Below are 21,697 nucleotides of genomic sequence, written 5' to 3'. Positions count from 1 at the left end.
AAAAATGGATGCTCCCGAATTTCTTTTTCTTTACTTACCTTGTTATAGAAGAAAATATACTCATCTTCCTTCCACTTCCTCCCTCTGTGGCCGCGGCCTGCTCCGTCACTTCCTGTTTGCAACGACTCCTGGGAGCTGAACGTCATCACTCTCAGGAATCAATGCGCCTGCACCGGCCCCGCTCGTCACTTCCGGTGCAGGCACGTCATTCCCTGCTAAACAGCTTCTGGGCATGCCATGCAGGGATGACAGGAACAGGAACAGGTACAGGTACAGGAATAAGTAAAGGGACGGGGACAGGGACAGGGACAGGTACAGGGACAGGAACAGGGAGAGGTACAGGAATAGGTAAAGGGACAGGGTCAGGGACAAGGACAGCGACAGGTACAGAAACAGTTACAGGTATAGGAACAGGAACAGGAATAGGTAAAGGGACGGGGACAGGTACAGGGACAGGAACAGGGACAGGAACAGGGACAGGAACAGGGACAGGAATAGGTAAAGGGACGGGGACAGGTACAGGGACAGGTACAGGGACAGGAACAGGGACAGGTACAGGAACAGGAATAGGTAAAGGGACGGGGACAGGGACAGGTACAGGGACAGGTACAGGGACAGGAACAGGGACAGGTACAGGAATAGGTAAAGGGACGGGGGACAGGGACAGGTACAGGGACAGGTACAGGGACAGGAACAGGGACAGGAATAGGTAAAGGGACGGGGACAGGGACAGGTACAGAAACAGTTACAGGTATAGGAACAGGAACAGGAATAGGTAAAGGGACAGGTACAGTGACAGGAATAGGGACAGGTACAGGGACAGGTACAGGGACAGGTACAGGTACAGGAACAGGAATAGGGACAGGGACAGGTACAGGGACAGGTACAGGGACAGGAACAGGGACAGGTACAGGAACAGGAATAGGTAAAGGGACGGGGACAGGGACAGGTACAGGGACAGGGACAGGAATAGGTAAAGGGACGGGGACAGGGACAGGGACAGGTACAGGAACAGGGACAGGTACAGGGACAGGTACAGGGACAGGAACAGGGACAGGTACAGGAACAGGAATAGGTAAAGGGACGGGGACAGGGACAGGTATAGGGACAGGAACAGGGACAGGAATAGGTAAAGGGACAGGGACAGGGACAGGGAAATTAGTTTCTGGATGCATTCCAGATGCATTTGTTGTTCATTTCCAGATGCATAACGCAAAAAATGGCCTGGTCATTAAGGGGGTAAATCTTCTGGAGGTTAAGTGTAACCATCTAACCTTCAGAAGATTTACCCACAGGGCTGCTGATAGGGGGGGACCACCAGTCCTCCTGTAGGGGGGCCTGGGCACACAGGGAGGAGGTGGAGTTGGACCTTCTATCACAGATAGGAATGGCGAGGAGAAATGGGAATGCTTTAGAAACATATTAACCTGTTCTGGAGCGCCCCCCGCAGTTATACGTTGGTACTTTGACGTTAAACACCGGGGTTATGGCAGCATCCAATCATCACCCTGCCCCACACTGATGCAGAACCCACAGACAGCCTCCTGCAGCTACCGGACGGCAACACATTTCTGTGTGACTATCTTGGTTACTTGGGGAGTCACGGCCCGGTCTGAAGAATGTGTCCGGGTTTTAGTCTGCTTGAAACCCCGACCCATGATGGAAAAACCCGGACTGTCTGGGTGAATCCCAAACTGGTGGCAACCCTATTTACCCCTCCCCCCCCCCCCCTTCATGACCAGGCCACTTTCTACATGCAATTTATATTTACAAAATGCCACGAGGCAACATGAATGAAAATAGTAATTTGGTCTTTTTCTGTATTTTCCTATTTAAAGAGTCCATTAAAAACCTCCTGAAACAGCAGAACCCGACGGAGGCCAGCAACCTCATCACCCAGATATACCATGAAATGAAGAATCTAGAAGAGGATGGAGGTCGGGGTCCTCCTGATCCCCAGGTTTGTACAATGCCAATGAGATTCCCTGATCAGAGGGAGGCTTTTCCTGAGCTTCCCCCCCCCCCCCAAAAAAAAAATTCAGCCAAATGTAATTTCTGTTTTGTAGAAAGCGTACATTTTTTCGTCTTCTTGCATGTGTTTTTTTCCCTGCATTATTCCCTCCCCATCTGACACCCCTAGAAATAGGTTCCACCTATACCTTGTAGTGGCACTCTAAGCAGGAAAAGAATGGGTTGTCCCACTGGCGCCCAGGAATAGGGGTGTCGGGGTATCACAATCCAATAGTGTGTATGATAGAAACTAAAACCGACGCTCTTTAAGCTCCTCTGACACCCCTAGAAATAGGTTCCACCTATACCTTGTAGTGGCACTCTAAGCAGGAAAAGAATGGGATGTCCCACTGGCGCCCGGGAATAGGGGTGTCGGGGTATCACAATCCAGGTGTGTGTATGATAGAAACTAAAACCAACACTCTTCAAGCTCCTCTGACACCCCTAGAAATAGGTTCCACCTATACCTTGTAGTGACGCTCTAAGCAGGAAAATAATGGGTTGTCCCACTGGCGCCCAGGAATAGGGGTGTCGGGGTATCACAATCCAATAGTGTGTATGATAGAAACTAAAACCGACGCTCTTTAAGCTCCTCTGACACCCCTAGAAATAGGTTCCACCTATACCTTGTAGTGGCACTCTAAGCAGGAAAAGAATGGGATGTCCCACTGGCGCCCGGGAATAGGGGTGTCGGGGTATCACAATCCAGGTGTGTGTATGATAGAAACTAAAACCAACACTCTTCAAGCTCCTCTGACACCCCTAGAAATAGGTTCCACCTATACCTTGTAGTGACGCTCTAAGCAGGAAAATAATGGGTTGTCCCACTGGCGCCCAGGAATAGGGGTGTCGGGGTATCACAATCCAATAGTGTGTATGATAGAACCTAAAACCGACGCTCTTTAAGCTCCTCTGACACCCTTAGAAATAGGTTCCACCTATACCTTGTAGTGGCGCTCTAAGCAGGAAAAGAATGGGTTGTCCCACTGGCGCCCGGGAATAGGGGTGTCAGGGTATCACAATCCAATAGTGTGTATGATAGAACCTAAAACCGACGCTCTTCAAGCTCCTCTGACACCCCTAGAAATAGGTTCCACCTATACCTTGTAGTGGCGCTCTAAGCAGGAAAAGAATGGGTTGTCCCACTGGCGCCCGGGAATAGGGGTGTCAGGGTAACACAATCCAATAGTGTGTATGATAGAACCTAAAACCGACGCTCTTCAAGCTCCTCTGACACCCCTAGAAATAGGCTCCACCTATACCTTGTAGTGGCGCTCTAAGCAGGAAAAGAATGGGTTGTCCCACTGGCGCCCGGGAATAGGGGTGTCAGGGTATCACAATCCAATAGTGTGTATGATAGAACCTAAAACCGACGCTCTTCAAGCTCCTCTGACACCCCTAGAAATAGGTTCCACCTATACCTTGTAGTGGCGCTCTAAGCAGGAAAAGAATGGGTTGTCCCACTGGCGCCCGGGAATAGGGGTGTCAGGGTAACACAATCCAATAGTGTGTATGATAGAACCTAAAACCGACGCTCTTCAAGCTCCTCTGACACCCCTAGAAATAGGCTCCACCTATACCTTGTAGTGGCGCTCTAAGCAGGAAAAGAATGGGTTGTCCCACTGGCGCCCGGGAATAGGGGTGTCAGGGTATCACAATCCAATAGTGTGTATGATAGAACCTAAAACCGACGCTCTTTAAGCTCCTCTGACACCCTTAGAAATAGGTTCCACCTATACCTTGTAGTGGCGCTCTAAGCAGGAAAAGAATGGGTTGTCCCACTGGCGCCCGGGAATAGGGGTGTCAGGGTATCACAATCCAATAGTGTGTATGATAGAACCTAAAACCGACGCTCTTCAAGCTCCTCTGACACCCCTAGAAATAGGTTCCACCTATACCTTGTAGTGGCGCTCTAAGCAGGAAAATAATGGGATGTCCCACTCGTGCCCAGGAATAGGGGTGCCGGGGTATCACAATCCAGGTGTGTGTATGATAGAAACTAAATCCAACACTCTTGGAGCTCGACCTGTACCAGTATTTGTATATGGTGGCCTCAGCCAGCGCCACTTTAGTGGTCACATCCACTGACGAGTTTCGTCCGACCTCTATGACTAAGGCAGATCATAAACGTTGCAAATTTCTTTCCTGCAACCACGATTCCCCCACAGACAGTGCTTATGGGAATCCCTCCTGCCGAGGCATTGTATACTCCTGGCGGGGGAGCGGGGGAAGCCATCCCCACTGGGAGATGGTAGTCATTATTGCTGGTGGCTATAGGCAGTTGCTAGCGATAATCGCAAGTAAATCTGGCAGGCTGGTTGTACCCAAACTGATTGGTATATTTATCCTGCCCATACACAGTTTGGTCCTCGGCCGGTTCTGAGATTCAAACCGTCTATGGCCAGTTCAAGCCCTGGTGGGCGGTGTGAAACGCGTCGGTGGGCATGGCCAGTGGAACAGCACTGGCTTAGGCCACCATATACACATACTGCTACAGATCAGGCTGGGAGACCTATTCTACCATAGAAATAGGGGATGAGGGTGTCAGCTATAAATCCTTTGTTTTAAAGGAGAACTACAGAACTTATTCCCCCCCCCCCCCACACACACACACACACACACACACAACCTGCCTCTGGCCAAAAAAAAAAAAATTCAAAGTGTATCTATGTATTTCTTGTTACTGCCATAACCTACCACCAAAGAACAGCCCAAAATAAAGTTTCCCGCTCCTGATTATCACAGCGATACCACGCGTGAATGTTATTTGTACCTGTAGTACCGCCCAGAAATAATAGTGCGCATTTTTCTTTTTTTTATCTGACCTAAAACACACTAATTTATAACCAAAAAAATCCTGCCCAAAATACAGTATACTGACCCTGACCTTTGACCCAAACGCTAACCCTGGCACTGACCTAGATCAAACCTTAATCTAGGCATTTTTTCCTTTATTTTATTATTTATTTATGTTTATTTCTTTATTTTACACACACTTTTTTTATTTTTTAATATTTATTTATTTTACACACACTTTTTTATTTTTTAATATTTATTTATTTTGCACACACTTTTTTTATTTTTATTTTTTTATTTATTTATTTTACACACTTTTTGTTTTATTTTTTTATATTTATTTATTTATTGTACACACACTTTTTCTCCATTCCCAAAACAGGGGCGGGATTCACAGTGACGGATCACTGTGATAGCTAATCAAAGGGTACCACAGCAATCAGGTGACTCAGAATAAGGATTTCAGGGTCCCGATCGTTAGTACCGGGCCGGGCCTGGGGCACAAAGGGAGATACGCAGATATGTGGCCTCATGGCAAAAAGCCCGGTGCAGTGGGGGCTGCGTATATGTGTTACGTCAGCATCAAGGGGTTAATCTTCATTGATATTATTTCTAATAGTTATATTATAATATAATATTTACAATATTTTATATTTATTATTTAATTATATATATTATATTATATTATAGTATATTATATTATATTATATTATATTATATTATATTATATTATATTATAGTATATTATATTATATTATATTATATTATATTATATTATATTATAGTATATTATATTATATTATATTATATTATATTATATTATATTATATTATAGTATATTATATTATATTATAGTATATTATTATATTATATTATATTATATTATATTATATTATATTATATTATATTATATTATATTATAGTATATTATATTATATTATAGTATATTATATTATATTATATTATAGTATATTATATTATATTATAGTATATTATGTTATAGTATATTATATTATATTATATTATATTATAGTATATTATATTATATTATATTATATTATAGTATATTATATTATATTATAGTATATTATGTTATAGTATATTATATTATATTATATTATATTATAGTATATTATATTATATTATAGTATATTATATTATATTATATTATATTATAGTATATTATATTATATTATAGTATATTATATTATATTATATTAATTTATTATATATTTAATATTTATAATATATAATTATAATATTTACCTGGCAGGGGGGATCCCATGGTCACAAAAAAATTGGAAAAAAAAAAAAGTAATTATTCAACAACTGACACACATGTGAACAAATAGCTGAATATGTGGGGAACAAATAGTTTGTAGGATTGGCTCGCAGAAGACGGACGATTCATCTGAAGGAGGATTGCCGGGAACAATGTCTGTCTGCAAATTCCAATATTCTGCTTTCTGAGTTTTAGCAAAACTATTTTTTTTTTCTTTTTTTTTTTTTTTTTTTTACACAATTTATGCAAAGACTCCATTTATATGCTGATAATGGAGAATAAAAGGTTCAGATTAATAAGAAACATCGGCGCGTTTCTCCTCCACTAAACTCATTGTGAGCATAGAGCAGGAGGAAACACTCTACAGTGATTGGGGGATTACACTGAAGAGCCGCTCTCTCACAGAAAGAAGATAAAAAAATTAAAAAAAATAAAAACAAAATTAAAAAAAAGTACCTAATACAAATCTCTGCACCATAAAAATTATATGAAAAAAAAAATAAATAACTTTACGATAAATACCATGACACTAAACCATTTTTAACTTCCTACAAATATAACCCACAGATTAAAAAACATTTAAAGGGAAAAAATAGAACAACACCGCGCCGCTCTCTCACAGAAAAAAAGAAAAAAAAAAAGTACCTAAAACAAATCTCTGCACCACAAAAATTGTATTAAAAAAAAAAAAAAGTTTATGATAAATAACATGACACTAAACCATTAAAAAAAAATTTAAAGGGAAAATTATAGCAAATAAAAAAAAATAATAATATAGCGTACACAATCGCTACACAAGTCAGATTGTAATTGAATGTTATTAAAAACAAGCTTTCCTTTTCACTCTGCAGCCACTGTGATTTTCTGTAAAACATAAAACTGTATCAAACACTTACTATAATTTTCCTTTCCTGACGCCAATCCATGGCAGCATACATGTGATATAGGGGTGGATACTGAAAAATAGCAAATACCATCATTTTCCTTTCCTGACACCAATTGCAGCATACAAGTGATATAGCTCCGCCCCTCCACCCCTATATCACATGTTTGCTGCCATGTTGGCATCAGGAAAATGCAATATGGTATTATGGTATCCTGGAGGAGTTCTGTACACAGATGGTATACAGAACGCCCCCCCCCCCCCCCCCCAGTAAATGTAATTTCATGCATGTGATTGGTCCACTGATTTTCCCAGAAGTCTGCACTAAGGTACAAGTCAGATTTCAGGCATCCCCTGCAACAAAAATGTCAAGGTAAATCATGTCTAAAAATATGCAGACCCTGCCATCTTCCTTATTAGAGCCCTGCAGTTGCAGCAGCTGATTGATAATTATAAAGTCGTTATGCACACGTCATTGTTAACCCCCCCCCCCCCACCTCATTAATGCATGTATTGTAGTTCACCAAATAAGCACCTTCAAAATACTGTAGAATATATGTATAGATGTGTATATTACAAATATATGACCTATGATAAGTAATAACACCAACAACCAACACCACCCTACCCAATGAACTCACTATAAATAACACCTATCCAAAACAAATAACATATATATACACTGTATATATATATATATATTTTTTTTTTTTTTCTACTATTTTGAAATACATTCTTTATATATATTTTTTTAATAAAAAGTGTTTCGAGTGCTGCAACCAATTTTTGTTATATAGCTGATTGGTCGCAATGGATATGTGATCTTGCTGGGGGCTCACCTTTTTCTTAATGAAAAAAAAAAAAATTGCAACCAGGCTGTCCTGAATCAGCCAAATAACAAAAAGGGTTGCAGCACTTCAAATACTTTTTATTAAAAAAAAAAAAGATATATATATAAAGTATTTCAAAATAGTAAAAAATAAATACAAAATGTGTGTGTGTGTGTGTGTGTGTGTGTGTGTATATATATATATATATATATTATTAATAATAATAATAATATATATATATTTGCATAGGTGTTATTTATAGTGAGTTCATTGGGTAGGGTGGTCTTGGTTATTGGTATAAAAATATTCTTATATATACACATATATCAAAAAATAAAGTGTAAAATGCAGAAACTAAGGAATGCCTTTTATATAATCAGGACATGTCCAGGCTCACTGACTCATAGCTGAATATGTCGAGTGAAATTTATGAGCATCTTTATAAACACGGCAGTTGGCTGTCTGTCTATATTTAAACCCAACCAGTAAAATCTCATATAAACTTTAACATGTCAGAATGATTTCAAAAATGTATTTTATTCTTGTCAAAAGGAATTCTCTGGTGGCAGCACACACCTTCATTCTATAACATCAGCATTGTAATAACAATACCAACAATACTCATCACTGACAGTCCAATAGAAGATTAGAGGAGACCTCTCCTGTCATGGTGTGAGCGCTGCCTGTCTGCTGGCCGACTCTTTCCACAACTTCCTGCATTCCCAGCATACTTTGCAGCTTCTCTTCCATTCCTTTTTTTTTTTTTTCAAAGTTTGGGCGATTTTATTATATCCAGTGGCGGCCTGTCCATTGGGGGCGTAGGAGCGCCGCCCTCCTATCCATGCATCCGGCCATCTAATTTACATGCAGGGCGCCGGACGCATGGATTCCAATGGGGTTTTTTTTTTTTTTTTTTAAGCACGTGATCAGGACTGCAACCGCATATATGTGAACCTACCCTGTCCTTTGTGGCTAATGAAGAATATATTTTAATGAAAGTTTTTGTCCCTAGAGTTCAGTTTTGGTGACCAACCTTTGACCCTGCGATCCTGCACTCGTTGGTCAAAGTTCCTTTCCTTTTTATTCCAATGCCGCAGAGCATCAGCATGTAGATAGGGCTGTGTGTAGGACCTGGTTGTCTATCAGTTCATACATCTGCCTCTATGGTAGGACTATGAATGATACTATGAATGATCAGCACGTAGATAGGGCTGTGAGTAGGACCTGGTTGTCTATCAGTTCATACATCTGCCTCTATGGTAGGACTATGAATGATACTATGAATGATCAGCACGTAGATAGGGCTGTGAGTAGGACCTGGTTGTCTATCAGTTCATACATCTGCCTCTATGGTAGGACTATGAATGATACTATGAATGATCAGCATGTAGATAGGGCTGTGAGTAGGACCTGGTTGTCTATGATAGGACTATGAATGATAGATACTATGAATGATCAGCACGTAGATAGGGTTGTGAGTAGGACCTGGTTGTCTATGATAGGACTATGAATGATACTATGAATGATCAGCACGTAGATAGGGCTGTGAGTAGGACCTGGTTGTCCATCAGTTCATACATCTGCCTCTATGGTAGGACTATGAATGATACTATGAATGATCAGCACGTAGATAGGGCTGTGAGTAGGACCTGGTTGTCTATCTGTTCATACATCTGCCTCTATGGTAGGACTATGAATAATACTATGAATGATCAGCACGTAGATAGGGCTGTGTGTAGGACCTGGTTGTCCATCAGTTCATACATCTGCCTCTATGGTAGGACTATGAATGATACTATGAATGATCAGCACGTAGATAGGGCTGTGAGTAGGACCTGGTTGTCCATCAGTTCATACATCTGCCTCTATGGTAGGACTATGAATGATACTATGATGTAATGTTCTGGTACCTTTGGGTACCCTAATTACTCTTTCATAAGTGTATGCGCCCCACCATTCTCTTTTGGTAAGGTGCGCATACACCTTTAAGACTGATGCTGTCATTACTGAGCGCCGGACTGGATGGCTATTTAGATCGCCGGCTCTCACTCACATGTGTTCGTTCAAACTGCTTTGTGCCTTGATGCTAACCTGTCTTGAAGCTCTCATGCTTGCAAGCATACCTCGCTGTCGGAACCACGCTGCGCTGATCCCTGTATCCCGCTACCGGATCATCCGCTCTTGCCGAACCTCTCCTCTGCTACATTGCTATTAGTGATAAGTACCCCACAGGGGAAACCCCCCACAGGGGAAACCTCTATAACTTTCATACTAAAGCTTACACTATCTAGCTCTGCATACTAAGGACTATTACTACATCTGCATTATCTAAGATTGCTAGCTCTTGAGCCTACTACCACCTGTTCTTGCACTGGGTTGATCTCTCTTGTATGTCCACCTGCTACTCTGTCATCTGCTACCATACATGATTGCTAAACCTATCTGCATCCCATCTGCTACTATCTTACTTTCAGTCGTCTACCATCTCTACCCAACCTGTCTCTTCAGCCTATCATCACTGTGTTACTATATACATAAGTCACTCTAGGAAACATCTTATTGAGTGTGTGTATTTACTTGCTGAATTGAGATCATCCACACATGATGAGTCATTGAGAGTTGGGAATGGTGTCTCAGCGTTTCTCTACATGACTACTGAAGTGGAATATTTCTGCAGCTGAAAATCCACATCATACATAAAACGCAGGAGCGTTACATATGAATGATCAGCACGTAGATAGGGCTGTGTGTAGGACCTGGTTGTCTATCAGTTCATACATCTGCCTCTATGGTAGGACTATGAATGATACTATGAATGATCAGCACTTAAATAGGGTTGTGATAAGGACCTGGTTGTCTATGATAGGACTATGAATGATAGATACTATGAATGATCAGCACGTAGATAGGGTTGTGAGTAGGACCTGGTTGTCCATCAGTTCATACATCTGCCTCTATGGTAGGACTATGAATGATACTATGAATGATCAGCACGTAGATAGGGCTGTGAGTAGGACCTGGTTGTCTATCTGTTCATACATCTGCCTCTATGATAGGACTATGAATGATAGATACTATGAATGATCAGCACGTAGATAGGGCTGTGAGTAGGACCTGATTGTCTATCTGTTCATACATCTGCCTCTATGGTAGGACTATGAATGATAATAGTGAGAGCATGATGGTCCCTCCTCCTGAATTATCATTGTGTTCCCTGTGTAGATGGAAGAATATGCCGTTGACCTCTGGAACTGGGGAGTCACAAAGAGGGCAGAAGAAGCCATTACCGAGATGGAGAGATCTATGGGTAAATATGAAGTCTTCAACTCATTTTGTGGTTCGGCATCTCTTCCACCTTTCTCTTTCTTGATTCTGATTCTGGGTACGCCCGTTTTAGGGTGACCCTGTCTGACAATGAAAGTCTCACCAGTGCTATTGAGTCTTAGAAACTGGTTTGACATTCTGCAATATGGCACCACTAAGTATTGGTATTCCAAGAACCTCTACTATACCTCTTCTAGACTTTGCACACCATTGTCACTGAGACAACTTTTCGAACTCTGATGGGAAATCCAAAATGTTACAGTTGTCACCAGAACAGAAATCGAGGGGGAATCTTCCAATGGGGACACCTGTTCTCTAACAACTGTCTAGGAGGGGAATAACCTGTTACAGGTAAAGGGAAGTCTCTCCAGCAGAAAACATACCAAAAAATGAAGACACGGGAGTTTTAAACCTTCTCCATTCCAACCAAAACCTAAAAAAAGGGTTGTGGCTGTACTTACACTTTCATATACCTCTCCTGCCTCTGGACTGTAATGGTTTTTATGTTCAGTATATATGTTGTAAAGCTCTGCGTAAACTGTTGGCACTATATAAATCCTGTAAAATAATAATAAAATATGTAACATTGTGATTTCTAATAGCCAGATAATATGTTCCTTTGTATTGTAGTGCGTCATGTGGCCTGTAACCTTGCTTGCTGGTGTGAGGGCTCTAACCAATCAGAGACAGCGTTAGAAAGGAATGTTTTGGTAAGAGTACACCTCTACAACACACACAAGAAAAATATACATTAGGGGTCAGAAAACCTTCCTACATTACTGTAAGTGTCATTTTATAAGCATTAGACAACAGGTGTACCAGTGCACCATAGCAAGCTTTAGACCTCACATCAAAACCAATTGTCTTCCTCAATTCCTTCCAAGTGTCTTCCTCAGTTTTGTCCAACTGTCTTCCTCAGTTATGTTGAAGTGTCTTCCTCAATTCCATCCAAGTCTTTTCCCAAATTTCCTCTAAGTGTCTTCCTCAGTTCTGTCCAAGTGTCTTCCCCACTTATGTCAAATTGTCTTCCTCAGTTCCCTCCAAGTGTCTTCCTCAGTTCCCTCCAAGTGTCTTCCTCAGTTCTGTCGAAGCGTCTTCCTCAGTTCTGTCCAATCGTCTTCCTTAGTTCCCTTCAAGTGTCTTCCTCAGTTCCCTCCAAGTGTCTTCCTCAGTTCCCTCCAAGTGTCTTCCTCAGTTCTGTCCAATTGTCTTCCTTAGTTCCCTCCAAGTGTCTTCCTCAGTTCTGTCAAAGCGTCTTCCTCAGTTCTGTCCAATCATCTTCCTTAGTTCCCTTCAAGTGTCTTCCTCAGTTCCCTCCAAGTGTCTTCCTCAGTTCTGTCCAATCGTCTTCCTTAGTTCTCTTTAAGTGTCTTCCTCAGTTCCCTCCAAGTGTCTTCCTCAGTTCTGTCCAATCGTCTTCCTTAGTTCCCTCCAAGTGTCTTCCTCAGTTCTGTCCAAGCGTCTTCCTCAATTACCTTCAAGTTTCTTCCCCAGTTCTGTCCAATCGTCTTCCTTAGTTTCCTTCAAGTGTCTTCCTCAGTTCCGTCTTCCTCAGTTCCGTCCAAGTGTCTTCCTCGGTTACCTCCAAGTGTCTTCCTCAGTTCCCTCCAAGTGTCTTGCTCAGTTCCCTCCAAGTGTCTTCCTCAGTTCTGTCCAAGCGTCTTCCTCAGTTACCTTCAAGTGTCTTCCTCAGTTCTGTCCAATCATCTTCCTTAGTTCCCTTCAAGTGTCTTCCTCAGTTCCGTCTTCCTCAGTTCCATCCAAGTGTCTTCCTCAGTTCCCTCCAAGTGTCTTCCTCAGTTCCCTCCAAGTGTCTTCATCAGTTCCCTCCAAGTGTCTTCCTCAGTTCTGTCCAATCGTCTTCCTCAGTTCCGTCCAAGTGTCTTCCTCAGTGCCCTCCAAGTGTCTTCCCCAGTTCTGTCCAATCGTCTTCCTTAGTTCCCTCCAAGTGTCTTCCCCAGTTCTGTCCAATCATCTTCCTTAGTTCCCTTCAAGTGTCTTCCTCATTTCTGTCTTCCTCAGTTCCCTCCAAGTGTCTTCCTCAGTTCTGTCAAAGCGTCTTCCTCAGTTCTGTCCAATCATCTTCCTTAGTTCCCTTCAAGTGTCTTCCTCAGTTCCCTCCAAGTGTCTTCCTCAGTTCTGTCCAATCGTCTTCCTTAGTTCCCTTCAAGTGTCTTCCTCAGTTCCCTCCAAGTGTCTTCCTCAGTTCTGTCCAATCACCTTCCTTAGTTCCCTCCAAGTGTCTTCCTCAGTTCTGTCCAAGCGTCTTCCTCAATTACCTTCAAGTGTCTTCCCCAGTTCTGTCCAATCGTCTTCCTTAGTTTCCTTCAAGTGTCTTCCTCAGTTCCGTCTTCCTCAGTTCCGTCCAAGTGTCTTCCTCGGTTCCCTCCAAGTGACTTCCTCAGTTCCCTCCAAGTGTCTTCCTCAGTTCCCTCCAAGTGTCTTCCTCAGTTCTGTTCAATCGTCTTTCTTAGTTCCCTCCAAGTGTCTTTCTTAGTTCCCTCCAAGTGTCTTCCTCAGTTCTGTTCAAGTGTCTTCCTCAGTTCCGTCTTCCTCAGTTCCGTCCAAGTGTCTTCCTCAGTTCCCTCCAAGTGTCTTCCTCAGTTCCCTCCAAGTGTCTTCCTCAGTTCCCTCCAAGTGTCTTCCTCAGTTCCCTCCAAGTGTCTTCCTCAGTTCCCTCCAAGTGTCTTCCTCAGTTCCCTCCAAGTGTCTTCCTCAGTTCCCTCCAAGTGTCTTCCTCAGTTCTGTCCAAGTATCTTCCTCAGTTCCCTCCAAGTGTCTTCCTCAGTTCCCTCCAAGTGTCTTCCCCAGTTCTGTCCAATCGTCTTCCTTAGTTCCCTTCAAGTGTCTTCCCCAGTTTTGTCCTATCGTCTTCCTTAGTTCCCTTCAAGTGTCTTCCTTAGTTCTGTCCAATCGTCTTCCTCAGTTCCCTCCAAGTGTCTTCCTCAGTTCTGTCGGAGTGTCTTCCTCAGTTCCCTCCAAGTGTCTTCCCCAGTTCTGTCCAATCATCTTCCTTAGTTCCCTTCAAGTGTCTTCCTCATTTCCGTCTTCCTCAGTTCCGTCCAAGTGTCTTCCTCAGTTCCGTCCAAGTGTCTTCCTCAGTTCCATCCAAGTGTCTTCCTCAGTTCTGTTCAATCGTCTTCCTCAGTTCCGTCCAAGTGTCTTCCTCAGTTCCCTCCAAGTGTCTTCCTCAGTTCTGTCCAAGTGTCTTCCTCAGTTCTGTTCAATTGTCTTCCTCAGTTCCGTCCAAGTGTCTTCCTCAGTTTTGTCTTCCTCAGTTCCCTCCAAGTGTCTTCCTCAGTTCTGTCTTCCTCAGTTCCCTCCAAGTGTCTTCCCCAGTTCTGTCCAATCGTCTTCCTTAGTTCCCTTCAAGTGTCTTCCTCAGTTCCGTCTTCCTCAGTTCCCTCCAAGTGTCTTCCTCAGTTCCGTCTTCCTCAGTTCTGTCCAAGTGTCTTCCTCAGTTCCGTCTTCCTCAGTTCCCTCCAAGTGTCTTCCTCAGTTCCGTCTTCCTCAGTTCCCTCCAAGTGTCTTCCTCAGTTCCGTCTTCCTTAGTTCCCTTCAAGTGTCTTCCTCAGTTCCGTCTTCCTCAGTTCCCTCCAAGTGTCTTCCTCAGTTCCGTCTTCCTCAGTTCCCTCCAAGTGTCTTCCTCAGTTCCGTCTTCCTTAGTTCCCTTCAAGTGTCTTCCTCAGTTCCGTCTTCCTCAGTTCCCTCCAAGTGTCTTCCTCAGTTCCGTCTTCCTCAGTTCCCTCCAAGTGTCTTCCTCAGTTCCGTCTTCCTTAGTTCCCTTCAAGTGTCTTCCTCAGTTCCGTCTTCCTCAGTTCCCTCCAAGTGTCTTCCTCAGTTCCGTCTTCCTCAGTTCTGTCCAAGTGTCTTCCTCAGTTCTGTCCAATCGTCTTCCTTAGTTCCCTTTAAGTGTCTTCCTCAGTTCCGTCCAAGTGTCTTCCTCAGTTCTGTTCAATCGTCTTCCTTAGTTCCCTCAGTTCCCTCCAAGTGTCTTTCTCAGTTCCCTCCAAGTGTCTCTTCAGATATGTCAGGAACATACCCAGCAATTGCAGAGGTAACTCAATCACCTTCATTCAATCACCATGGAATATGTCAAGGCAGATGTTGATTGTCCTAGAACATGCCAGGCAGCTACTACTGCTTAGGTAATCGTTTAATAAACTTTTTGCTGAGTACAATGTCCCCTGCCCCTTGTTCCTGTACATTATAATTGTAGCATGGTCTGGTAATGATCTCCTAGCTTTAGGAATATTCACAATCACTTTACTCCTCAGATGGCCATGAAAACTGGAAAGGGTTGGATAGACGTTGGAAAGCCAGAGCGGGCAACTATATTTCTTGAAACCTCCTTGAATGTAAGTTTAATTTGATATGAGATCAGACTGGAGTCTGCCAGTGACTCAGCTTGTTAAGCCTTTCCATCATGTCTCTACTAGAGTCTAGAAAAGCTTTATTCCATGAAGTCTCAGAGAAGCCCTCAGGAGACAGACGTCAACTTGTGCAAAGACTGGGTGGAGGCGGAAGTCTTTAAAGTGCTGACATATCAGGCGGAGGCTGTAAGTCCCTGTGATGTCTACTTTTCTTAAAGGTGAAGTTTAATAATCTGATTATAATTTGACTCCCCTGATTTCCTCCTAACCCCCCCCCCCCCCGTTAACGTTAACATGCTTATTGATTTATTAAATAAAACCTTTCCATTTTCATTACATTTAGTCTCAGTGATGTCATCACTGGGTCTCTGTGTTTCTCTATATCAGTGTTTCTCAACCTTTTTTCAGTCAAGGCACCCTTTAAAATTATGGACAATCTCAAGGCACCCTCCAAAATTATGGACAATCTTGAGACGCCCTCCAAAATTATGGACAATCTTGAGGCACCCTCCAAAATTATGGACAATCTTGAGCCCCATTCTAAAATGTAAGAACTATTCTGATAGTTTTATATAATGCAGCAACATCGATACAAGTAGGACACCCAACGTTAGAGGTAATTTATTCTTCCAAAGCAAATACACTTTTGCAAACTGATACTGACTAGTATTCCAATGTTTCTCTTCTCCCTCAGTTTTGAGACCCCAAAACTGATGGAGAGGGGAAAGGGATATATGCAGGCAACTGACATCCTCCTTATCAACTGATGAAGCCATTGGTCATTTAGAGGTTGGCAGCTAGAAGGTTGTAATAGTGTATGTAACGGATCAACCGCCACCCCGACTGGGTACCCCATTGATGGATGCTCCTAGTACTTCCCGAGGGCTCCAAGCACTCCACCAGACACCATAACCACCTCAGACCCCACAAACCGCCGTAGCTTGGTTGGGATCTCGCAGTCTCCTATCCACCCTGGACCTACGACAAGGATCCAGGTTCCAATGGGTGAACCTCTCTTTCCCCAGAGAGTGAAGCAGGAACAGGAACAAGCTCTTACAAGAGCTTAGTGATTATTCAAGGGAGTATGAAGAGCATAGAAATCCCTTGTAGCAGATTCCCCAAAAATAAGACAGGACTCTAGATTGAGGGTGAAGAAGAACTCAAACTGTTTATTCAAACACATGCACAAAGAGATATACACTGTGGGACAATCCCCCCTCCCCCTTAGCAGCCAATCCACATACACATATACATCCCATAATAAGTTTATCTTAAGGCAGACAGAAACAACAGAACAATGGAATACAGGCACTTACCAATAACAAATCTCACCCCATCTCACTATCTAGTCCCACCCCACCTCACTATCTAGCAAGGGTCTATGAGACACTCCTGCAATATTCTAGCAATCTGAAAAGTCAAATCATTCATCTTCATACATTTCCTGAGAGATATTGCTGACTAAAGACGCTTTTCCACTGCATGGAACCGAACGATTCGGCTCACTTTTGCGCTTTTCCACTGCATGGTACCGCATGGTACGGTGTTGGAACAGTACGGTACGGTATGGTATGGCGGTGCTTTTCCACTACATGGAACTGAACGGTACGGCTCACTTAAACAGTACCACCTCAGTTGTGGTTCCAACAGGGCCGTACCGATACCATATCCCACAATCCTTTGCATGCAGCCTTGACTGTTTGTCACTACCAGCCACTGATTGGTCAGAGAATCGTTGTTATCCCACCCACTTACTACTTTAGTGGAAAAGCAAACCGTACCGAACTGTTCCAACACCGTACCATGCGGTACCATGCAGTGGAAAAGCGGAAAAGCAAACCGTACCGAACTGTTCCAACACCGTACCATGCGGTACCATGCAGTGGAAAACCAAACTGAGCCAAGCAGGGCCGAGTGAAGCCGAGCCGGTACTTGCAGTGCCAAAATATTACCGTCCCATCTGAGGCCATCCAAACTATTCTCTCAGCATCCCCCAAGTCTCTGTCCCTCACTCCCCCTCACAGTGTACAATGAAAATTTGTGGCTTTGTGTACCTAAAAGGCAGATTTCATCCACCCACCGGTTTGTATACAATTGTGGGGAAAACTGTAGGCATCTTGCCAAGGCACCCCGGAAGAAACCTCAAGGCACGCTGCTGTCCAAAGTCGCATGACAAATCGCACAAGTGTGAATGGAGCCTAAGTGTAAAAGAAAAGTACGAAATATTTTATGGCAACATTCAAAGACTTTCCCGTTGTGTGCGTTTTCCCAGGCCGTGGCTCTGAAGGATTTTCAGACCGCCTCAGCGAGGATTCTGAGATGCAAAGACATGCTGCTGACCCAGCCAAACAAGGTGAGCTGTGATCTGTTGTTTTACATCCGTGTGGCTTTTTATTTATTATTGCCAGTATTAAAAATAATCATTCTTTAATTTTACAAATTTATAAAATCTTTGTTGTACCAATAAACATTTAGAGCGGAGTTCCACCCAAACATGGAACTTCTACTTTAAATACTGCTGACCCCCGACATGTCCCATTTGGCATGTCATTTTTTTTTTTTTTTTGGGGGGGTACCTAGATTTGACCGGTACCCGCTCCCACTTCCACTTGGGCTGCCTAGGTGACTCGAGCGGAAGTTCTCCCCTCCTCCTCCCTCCCTGCAATCCTCTGGGACATGTCACACGTGGCGGCGAACATCCCGACCTGCTGATTGGCTCCCGCTGTGTCCAATCACAGCGGGACGGGGCTCACCAGCGGCACGCATGCGCCCCAGTACTCCAGTAAGCACGCATGGTGTGTCCCTATAGCAAGTGGCTTGCTATGGGGGCACACAGAGAAGAGGAGAAGCCAAAATTAACACCTGGGGACCCCATAAGAGGAGGATCGGGGCCAATCTGTACAAAACTGTTACAAAGAGCAGGTGAGTATCAGATATTTGTCATTTAACCACTTTCCAACCGCAATACATACAGTATATACTGTACACGTTGCAGTTTTCAAGTGGTTTACCGGGATTGTGGCTGAAGCTATCTACCATAACCCCGGTATTGTTTCTTGCAGTGGGCGGCCGCTTATAAAATCAGTCTGAGCGGCTCATGAGCTGCTGGAACAGTTTCCAAAACGACGGAAGGGGACGCCCCCCGCCCCCCATTCTTCTGCCAATCACTGGTGTTTCTCGGGTTTACCGTTTCTGCTGATTCCCCCCTGATAGACAATTCAACGGTGCGGCTGGCTGCTCCCATAGAGTTAATACTCTTTGATCTCCTCTATGGCCTTGGAGGACCAGAAAGACGCCATGACATCACTTCCAGTCCGGGCTGAAAGTAAAAAATTTTTTTAAGTAAAAAAAAGGTAAAGAAGAGATTTGGGATCTTTTTGACCCCCAGAACTTTCTATAAAGAGGACCTGTCATCCTTATTTCTATTACAAGGGATGTTTACATTTCTTGTAATAGGAATAAAAGTGATAAAAAATAAATAAAAATGAAAAGGGAAAAGTGTAAACATTTAAAAATAAAAAGTAAAATAAATAAGAAATGTTTTTTTTGTAAAGCACCCGCCGTGCTCGCACGCAGAAGCAAACGCCCACGTAAGTCACGCATTCATATGTAAACGGTATTCACACCACACATGTGAGGTATCGCCGCGAACATTGGAAGGGGAGCAATCATCTTAGCGATAGACCTCCTCTGTATCTCTAAACCGGTAACCTGTAAAGAGGTTTAAAGCGTCGCCTGTGGAGATTTTTAAATAAGTAGTTTGACGCCATTCCACAAGCGCAATTTTAAAGTGTGACATGTTTGGTATCTATTTACTCGGCATAACATCATCTTTCCACATTATACAAAAAATTGGGGTAAATATTTGGTTTATTTAATTAACAGCTTCCCAACCGCCCGCCGCACATTTACTGCGACAGGCTGGCTCTCCTCCGCAAACCGACGTAGCCCTACATCAGTCACGCATGTGGTGCCGGGGGGCAGCGGGGAAAACCAATCCATGGGGCCGGCGGCCGAAATTGCCGCCAGGCACCCGTGATTGCCCCCCACTGAGGGAGAAGGACGGTCGGATGTTGTAAACACATCTGACCATTCTTCTCTCTGGAATGATCACAGAGCTCCTTCTATATAGGATCACAGGTCTCTATGGTCATTTCACAAGTCCCTCCCCCCACAGTTAGAAAGCACCCCCTAGGCTCGCACTTAACCCTTTGATCACCTCTGGGTTAACCCCTTCCCTGCCAGTGTCATTAGTACAGTGACAGTGCATATTTTTAGCCCTGATTACCGTTGTAATGTCACTGGTCCCCCCAAAAGTGTCAAAAATGTCAGTTAGGTGTCCGAACTGTCTGCCACAATGTCACAGTCCCGCTTAAGCTTAAAAAAAAAAAAAATCACTGATCGCCGTCATTACTAGTAAAAAATAAATAAATAAAAATGACAAAAATCTTTCCCCTAGTTTGTAGAGGTGTTGACTTTTGCGCAAACCAATCAAAATATGCTTATTGGGGTTTTTACCAAAAATATGTAGCAGAAAACAAATTAGCCTAAAATGCTAAATAATTCGATTTTTACATTTTTTTTTAGGGGGGGGGGGGGATGTTATATAGCAGAAATAGTGAAAAATATTGTTATTTTTTTCAGAGTTGTCGCTCTTTTTTTGTTAAAATAAAAATCGCACAGGTGATCAAATACCACCAAAAGAAAGCTTTATTTGTGGGGAAAAAAGGACGTCGATTTTATTTAGTTACAGCGTCGCAATTTTCCGTTAAAATAACGCAGTGCAGAATCGCAAAATATGGCGTGGTCATTAAGGGGACAAATCTTTCCCGGTCCAGAAGTGGTTAATGTGTATTTTTTCCAAAACAATTCCATTTGCAAGATCGCTGCGCGAATGACGTGTGACATAAATCACTGCAACGATCGCCATTTTATTCCCCAGGGCCTCTGCTAAAAAATATATAATGTTTGGGGGTTCTAATTCTAAGTAATTTTCTAGCAAAAAAATACAGATTTAAACGTGTAACCAAAAAGTGTCAGAATACGGCCGGTCAGCAAGTGGGAACGTTTTTTATTATTTTTTAATTTTGCTTTTAGTAATACTTTATTACTTTGCAAAATCTGCAAACTTGTGATAAATCCATGCAGTATTGTACAGTATGTAGGAGGGTTTTTATCCACCCGCAGTGCCTGCGTGCTTCGTATATATCTTTTGGAAATGGCACTTTTTACCCAAAAATAATGTTTTTGGGGTCTCAGACTTGCTTGGCCTTCTAACCAATCGCCTTGTAGTTCCATGAGCGGTTCTTGCAGTATGGGGTGAACATCAGAGGTATCAGCAGTATGTAACCCCCTTTCATTTTCTGTGGCCCCTATGTCTCATGTCTTGTCCTCCCCCAGGACCCCCTTGAAGTATCCTAGGGGCCTCCCTTGTGGAGAACCACAAATGATAAAGATAATGACCTAACTTTTTCACCCTGAAGTTATTTTAGAAGTGGGGAAGGGCAGATACCTCCATAGTGACAGGATACACAGTAGCAGTTTGTTGGACACTGTATACATGCGGAGATCTGGTTGCAGTATTCCAGGAACTCTCCACGCTTCATACAATGCCACCATTGTTCTGTATCCATGCAACATAGAGTCACAGCTGAGGTCAATGCTCACATATATCTCCTTCAAGTGACTAACATGGCTGTGGGGGGGGGGGTCCTGTCCTATTCTTCTCCTGTGGCTGGAGGGGGGGGGGATTCTGTTCTATTCTTCTCTTGTGGCTTGGGGAGAAGGGGGGATCCTGTCATATTTTCCTTCTGTGGCTGGGGGGATCCTATCCTATTCTCCTCTTGTGGCTTGGGGAGGAGGGGGGATCCTGTCATATTTCCCTTCTGTAGCTGGGGGGATTCTATCCTATTCTCTTCCTTTGGCTGGGGGGGATCCTGTCCTAATCCCCTCTTGTGGCTTGGGGAGGAGGGGGGATTATGTCATATCTTCCTTCTGTAGCTCGGGGGGGGGGGGGTCCTGTCCTATTCTCCTCTTGTGGCTGGGGGGGGGATACTGTCCTTTTTTCCTGCTGTGGTTTGAGGGGATCCTGTCCTAATTAGGGATGATCGAATGGTTCGGGTCGACCATCGGTTCGACCCGAACATTGGCTGTTCGAGGTTCGGCCGAATTTAGAACTTTTTGCTGAAAAAGTTCGGAA

General features: G+C 43.3%; 1 protein-coding gene across 1 annotated transcript in view; it reads left to right on the top strand.

Moving 5' to 3' along the window:
• Nucleotides 1–21,697, top strand: part of TEX11 (testis expressed 11) — a gene marked incomplete at its 5' end in the record, with an annotated part of 118,119 nt that overhangs the window by 26,701 nt on the left and 69,721 nt on the right. Inside the window, 6 exons of the mRNA XM_082264254.1 lie at nt 1,839–1,960; nt 11,024–11,108; nt 14,182–15,182; nt 15,403–15,483; nt 15,565–15,684; nt 17,771–17,851. Of these exons, the coding sequence (XP_082120380.1) occupies nt 1,839–1,960; nt 11,024–11,108; nt 14,182–15,182; nt 15,403–15,483; nt 15,565–15,684; nt 17,771–17,851 (1,490 nt within the window). The remainder of the gene's footprint in view (nt 1–1,838; nt 1,961–11,023; nt 11,109–14,181; nt 15,183–15,402; nt 15,484–15,564; nt 15,685–17,770; nt 17,852–21,697) is intronic.

The sequence above is a fragment of the Pelophylax lessonae genome (assembly GCF_965119305.1).
Source record: "Pelophylax lessonae genome assembly, chromosome: 7".
Lineage (NCBI taxonomy): Eukaryota > Metazoa > Chordata > Amphibia > Anura > Ranidae > Pelophylax > Pelophylax lessonae.
The sequence above is the reverse complement of the archived record's forward strand: the minus strand, read 5'-3'. Positions and strand labels throughout refer to the sequence as shown.